Source organism: Chanodichthys erythropterus, chromosome 3 (genome assembly GCF_024489055.1).
Source record: "Chanodichthys erythropterus isolate Z2021 chromosome 3, ASM2448905v1, whole genome shotgun sequence".
In the NCBI taxonomy this organism is placed as follows: Eukaryota; Metazoa; Chordata; class Actinopteri; order Cypriniformes; family Xenocyprididae; genus Chanodichthys; species Chanodichthys erythropterus.
The window spans coordinates 43,898,318-43,905,341 of NC_090223.1; the positions used below are offsets into that span (position 1 = coordinate 43,898,318).

The 7,024-nt window shown below is 34.6% G+C and overlaps 1 protein-coding gene across 2 annotated transcripts in view; it reads right to left on the bottom strand.

Moving 5' to 3' along the window:
* ttyh3a (tweety family member 3a) overlaps positions 1–4,150 on the bottom strand; it is a 64,762-nt gene extending 60,612 nt beyond the window's left edge. For both annotated transcript variants that reach the window (XM_067382437.1, XM_067382438.1), the window contains exon 1: positions 3,265–4,150. In XM_067382437.1, the coding sequence (XP_067238538.1) occupies positions 3,265–3,390 (126 nt within the window). In that variant the 5' untranslated portion in view covers positions 3,391–4,150. The remainder of the gene's footprint in view (positions 1–3,264) is intronic.
* Positions 4,151–7,024: the final 2,874 nt, after the last annotated feature.

The following is a 7,024-nucleotide window of genomic DNA, read 5'->3' on the forward strand; positions in this document are numbered from 1 at the left end:
AGATCTCTTGCTTTCTGCAAATTTCCCATTCACAATCTGAATATAAGTTGAGTTTTTCATGCTGATAAGTGCACTGCAAAGTTTCTGGATTGAGAACCGTATTTAAATGCACGACTGAATCAGAAACTGCGATGATTGACAGTGATAACCAATGGACGAGACAAAATGGGACAATTTTTTTTTTTTTTTTTTAAGTACTTAATTCAACAGTACAGAGAACCGCAACATTTTAATGGTATTGGTATCCTGACAGCCCTACTGGATAATATAAATATGAAAATGAAAAAAGTAATGTGAACCATTAAACTGACCATTTACAAGACATCAAATAACTATTGTGCAACAAATCATGATTATGTGCCAATAGTTTTGACAATATATTGCACCATCTGGCTTCTCAATTTCACTTAAATGACTACATTTGTCATTCAAAAGTTACCCACCGCATGTGCTTGGGCTGATGGTGATGGCCAGGCATGGCTTCTTTACATTAGTATCCTAAGTTACCAACTGGTTTAACCCAACCCTATATAAAGCGAATAACAGTGAAGGCTAAACTTGATTTAAGGAGCTTTGATTAGACGTATTGTCACCATGGCTGATGGCACTCCTGGCTTGTCTGTAGGCCATCTGTTGTCTCTATGATGAAAGCCTACAGCCAAGTAGTTCAGTGCTCAGAAGCCTACTTTCTACCTTCAACAGCCATGCCTGGGTGTGTTCAGCATTAGAGATAACAATAACAATTATGAAGTCTTCAAAGATTGAATGATTGCCAAAGAAATGTGCACATATATATATATATATATATATAAAAAAATCTGTTTAATCTCTTTAAGAGATAAGTTACCCATTAACTCTAAAATGAACAGTTTGTTCTGGTCCTCTAATGTGATAAGCAAAGAGATTCACAACAAAGTACCAGTGTTTCTTGGTACATTACTATTGTACAATACTATTGTATTTTGTACACACAACTTTTATTTAAATGTAAATAATCCTAGAAATCAAAACAAATTTACCATCAACAACAGACACATCCATTGCATCCACCATGTTTTCTCACTGACATTCCCCAAACTTGAGACTTTGTGTACAAAAAAAAAAGTTTCCTACTCATAATTATGACAATGTAGTGACATTTATTTCATAAAGGCAAGACATTCTAAATCATTTAACGTGAAAAATGTACTTAAACAACAACCGAATCAATTCTCTCACAATTCTCTTGCCATAAACACTACCTACTAAGACAATGGCACCATAATCCAACACAATATATTATGTTAAGCATTAGAAAACAGTTTTAAAGAAAACACTTGGTGGTTTAATGTACTAAGACAGTGACATCAAAAGACCAAACAAAAGCATTCTATATACAGGCAAGCTGACGAGTTTAAAATGTACATGCAACATCAAAATTTCACAACAACGTTGCATTCATCTTATTGGCTCACGCTTGCCTGTATATAGAACGCATCAACAATAAGATGTACATTGAGTTTTTAATATCAATGTCTTAGAAAACCTATAAAAAGAAATGCTTGGTATACTAAGGGGGAATATATTTTCTAATGTAAAAATATTGTCTTTCCACCTGGATTACGGTGCCATTGTCTAAATGAGTAGTGAAAGGTGACAGAATTGGTTTTCCCTGGTCAGTGTTTTAGCTGGTACAGTATGCCACATTAAGCATTTTTCGCATTATACATTTTAGAATTTCCCCGTAAAAACAATCTTTTAGACATGTCTTGAACACAGGTGTTGTGGCGAATTTTGACCCCTGCTAAATTATTACCCTTATCTCATTGAAGCCGTTAACCCCAACCCTCACCTAAACAATTTAATTCAAAATTGCTTTATTGGCATGACTGTAAATAATACAATATCGCTAAAGCGATTTTAATGATGTTTTCAACTACCTTTCTGGACGTCCAAAGGTATAATGACATCGCTGTCTATGTGTGGGTCAGATATCCTCGGATTTCATCAAAAATATCTTAATTTGTGTTCTGAAGAAGAACGTAGGTCTTAATGGTGTGGAACGACATGAGGGTGAGTAATTAATGACAGAAATTTCTTTTTTGAGTGAACTAACCCTTTAACACACATTCATCTGATGTCTCTCAAGGCCCCGATATACTTCAAACGAAGTTCTTTTTCGTTCTTCGTTTAGGAGTAAAACGAAGTTTGAAATGCGTGACCAGCGATACACTGTAAACAAACATCTGATGCCGCCATTTATTTAAAATAAACAACTAAAATGAGAAAACTGCAAACATTTTTATAGAAAGCACAAGAAAATCATCTGATCATAGCAACATTGGTATGTTATCGCGAGCTCTGCAATTAGCACTCCAGTCAAGTCACGTTTATTTATATAGCACTTTATTCAAGAGATTTTCCTGAAAGTTTGCTTTGGCAAGCCGTTTCGAACTTCCAAAAAAGAACACAAAACAAACTTCGTTTTGGCCTGATTTTGTTCGAAATGACGTCACATCAGTTTGTTCTTCGATTTTGTTTGAAGAATATCGAGGCCTTCAGGCCGTGGCACATCCATCTCACTAGTATTATCTTAATTACTTCAGTCATGGCTGTAAAGGTCTTTATTATGTTTAAGAATTTGTTTATGTAGAGGTCTCTCTACATAGGATTTCAGTTCGTGACAGTGAAGGAGGAAGTGCATCTCTGTCTCAATCTCTCCTGTCCTCCTACAGTGAGCACATTGTCTGTTCTCTTTTGATCAGCAGACACAGAAAGAGTTGGTTGTCTCAATGTGCCTCTCACTGAGCCTGTACTTGGACAGGATATGTCTCCACTTGCGTTCTGGAGATATACTTCCAATCCATAACTTGATTTTTTAGAGTTTGATAGAATTGTTACTTACTTTTAGTTCCCTGATACAAATGTTCCAGAAGTATCCTAAACCTGACTATACTGGGGATTTAGTAATAATCTGGCAGGGGTCAGAATTCGGTCCAACACCTGTTTTGCTCAGTAACAAGCAAAGCTTGATGCTTTGGCTTCTTTGGGAACTATTTTAGTAGACAGAGATGAAAAACAGGAACTAACTAGTCAATTTACGTCTCAAACAAATCACAAATCACTTAATTAACAAGTATAAGAGCAGAATTATACTAAATGTCAACAACACTAGCTGTTATGTACCTTTTCAACACAAAACTTCATATCACAGAACAACATTTCATCAACACGTGGTGTTGCAGTATCACACAGTAGCAGGGTTACTGTAATGCATGAACTTACCTGCTGGTATGAGGAGTCCTCTGGGCGAAAATCACTGCTGGTTTGTTCAAATTGCAGATTAAAGTGAGGCAGTCTGTGCAGCAGGTTAACCCACCACGGAGGAGAGTAATTCACAACGGCTGCCATAATCTTTATGACAATAACACTCCGAGCCGAGAGGAACTAAAGCAGGAAGTTTAAAACTTCTGTCAGGGTTTAAACAATGTCATTAGATTACAAAGAGACACATAAATATGCTCTTCCCTGGAAAATATACATCTATTGTCCTTCACCCATAGTGGTATGTAGTTGTTTAAAGCGCCTGGAGAGAAACCAAAGCTGGTTGTGAAGTAGCCTAACACGAGGGGTTTGACCAACAAGCAACGGCAAAGAGCTAATTATGTGTCACATCTACACTGTTCAGAAGCGTCCAGCTGTATAAAACAGGAATTGAGCTTTGTCTACCGGTTGACTGGTAAACACAAGGGAAGCGTGTATTACTCTTACTTCCCCTCTCCAAACTGCCTATTGTTTGGATACATTAAAACTACACGCATGCACACCGACCCTGAGATATGCGTTAATTTAGAGCTGAAACCTTCCGAGATCCAAGACTCAGTCCTCAGGTTGCTCTCAATGCCAGCCAGTTACGAGATGTATCTCCCCTGCTTTTGGCCGAGATTAATGCCAAGCGTTTGTCGGCGGCTCCGTCATTCCCACGGAGGAAGTCCTCCGTCCTTTTGTCCTTATTAGCCGTAAATGACCAGGGAAGGTGTTTATGAAGTCGAAATGTCCGTGTGTGGGTTAGTAGACGCCACGCGACTCCTCCCTGCCGACAAAACTCGGTGAGATGATCTCTAATCCAGTGTGAGTCAGTGAGTGAGTGAAGAACAACCGAGCTAACGAGCCCGATGCCCACCGCAACAAACTCACGTTGAGATATAGTGGAGGCTTTTCACGGTGAGACAAATGCTGACATCGAGTGGTCAGACACAATACTACACAAAAGCGTTGAATTAGGAATATTTTCTTTATGAATATATATATATATATATATATATATATATATATATATATATATATATATATATATATATATATATATATATATATATATATATATATATATATATATTTAAAGCTCCTTAGCAAGAGGAGGCTGGTGATTCTTGTTGAAAAACATATAAAATGTATTCATTTTATAAGATTAAATTGATTAAATAAAATGAAATTGAATAATAAAAATGAAATGTGTAGATTTTATAAGACAAAATGTTAGTGTTTTGCATAGTATCAAATGCATATGACAACAAATCATGGCTAAAACATTGCATTCACAGCTTCATTCATTAATACATTAATAAATAAATAAATTACATTCATTTATTTCATATAGATGTCACCAAATCTGGAAAGAATTATTGCCTTTACACTGTAAAATGTTTCAACACACTAAAATATGTACTATGGTTAATTGCAGCCTTATATTTTTAAGTAAAAAGTTCTGCCAAAGTCAGAAAATTGGATCATGACTCCCTTAAAGGGATAGTTCGCCCAAAAAAATGAAAATTCTGTCATCATTTACTCACCCTCAAGTTGTTCCAAACCTGTATGAATTTCTTTCTTCTCACTGTAAACCTGAATAAGTTGGCAAAAAATCAAAATTAATTGGTTACATCATTTTTTTTTAAGTTAAGAAATTAAAAGTTTAAGTAAGCAGAACTAGCTGATTTTTATTGTGTATTCAAGCATTTAAATTGTTCTTAAATTGAAATATCTGACTACACTAATTAATACATTTAACTTAAAAATTATCATGTAATCTCATCGTAAACATTTTTATTAGTGGAAACTTAGCTAGCAATAAATTAGATAAAGTTACGTCCCAAAAGACGCACTATACACTATGCACTTACACACTATGTAGGCTACTTATGCACTATGTACTCATCTATGTAGTGTGTGAATTGTATAAAGTTATTTTGTCATTTATGTTGTCTGGTACCCTCTCCTCCTCGGCTACGTAATTAAAGCTGTGACAGTTGAGTGCATGAAGTGTCCAACATGCCACACTTCATTTTTTCCGTTAATTTAGTGCATCATCCGGGTATTTAAAGTGTACTTTTTCTTTTTAGAATGTTCAATGTGAACGCACTACTCACACTATTTATAGCCTAACTTAAAAACTTCATAGAATAGTGCACAAGTACACAAATTGGGATGCACCTTAATACATAAAAATGCTAACTTGCTAATATGCTAACCTGTTAGCAATAGCATGGTATAGTACTTGCCGAAAGCCGCATGCACCACTTGTCACTCTCCGTAAACCCATATTAACAGAAACTCTTCTAAATTAGCAAAACATTAATAACTTATAAATCTCACACTTAACATTAATCTTGCATTAATCTTTATTTTAGCATTTACTCTCCCTTTCAAGTGTCATGGGCAAAGCATGCTGGGAAACAGAAATCCCAGACCAGATTCAGTTAAACTTAAGTTAGTCTAAAAGAAATTGAAAGAGTTCAGTTTACTTGAAATATATCAGTTCTGTGAAGTTAAAAGAAAAAGAAAGTGCTTAATACTCTTACAATAAATAGTCATAGTAACTCAAGTTAATTTAACTGAACTAATTTGTTTAAGTTTGTCCTACTCAAACCAATGAATTATTTTGAGCATTAGGGTTTACAGTTGATGATATCCATTGACTTCCATAGGAGGAAAAAAGTGGAAGTCAGTGGCTATCGTCAACTGTCTGGTTACCAACATTCTTCAAAATATCTGTGTTCGGGTCAATGACATGATGTGCATTATTTCCTTTTTTTATTTTTTTTTTTTAATAATTTCATGACATATTCATGACATATATCACTTTATTCTATAAAACCTATTTAGTTTGAATTCATTTTTAGTACATTTAAATAATACATATTATTTTATTTTTTGTTGTCAGGTGGTTAAACTCAGAACAAATTAACAGACTAAGAAACTATTTAAAATGGTGTCTTAATAATAATAATAATAATAATAACTAAATTCATTTTAGGTTTGAAACCTTTCATTTAAACAATTTTTCTTGAAATATCAGTAAAGCTGTAGAGATAATTGAATTTTTTTTTCCAGCAATTAGTATTTTCTCAAATGTCAGGGTGGCACAATGGCAAACATGGCTCTGTTATTATGAATTGACAACAGTAAACATGATAATGCATCATCCAGAGGAGCCCAATTAATTCTTGTGGCAGAGTGAAAAGGTTTTTAGATCTCTCTCAAATACTGGTGAAAACTGCTAATTTCAAGTATGGGTTGGTAGGTACTTTCCATGTCAGGTGGTACAAATATACAGTACTATATGATTGTATCACCTGACAAAAAAACAGTCAAAAATGAATTTAACACTTTCAAATGTTATTTAACAACTGAATCTTGTTTAAACACTGTTCATGACTCAAACATATGCATTACGTCAGTTTTGAAAAGATTAAAAAAACAAAAAAGAAAGAAACTCATACAGGTTTGGAACAACATGAGGGTGAGTAAATGATGACAACATTTTCATTTATTGGTGAACTATCCCTTTAATGCACATCCTCACAGGAAGAAAAAATGCTACCATAAAAATGACCTTTGACCAAAAGCTTAAGGAATTAAAACCTAAGCAAAATTCGGTTTGTTGGTTTGTTACCCATTCGTGGCAGTATAAATGAATATCTGGATTATGTCTCTGTGCCTGCAAGACAGAAAACCAAAAACAAGCCTTAATGAAACCTATAAGATT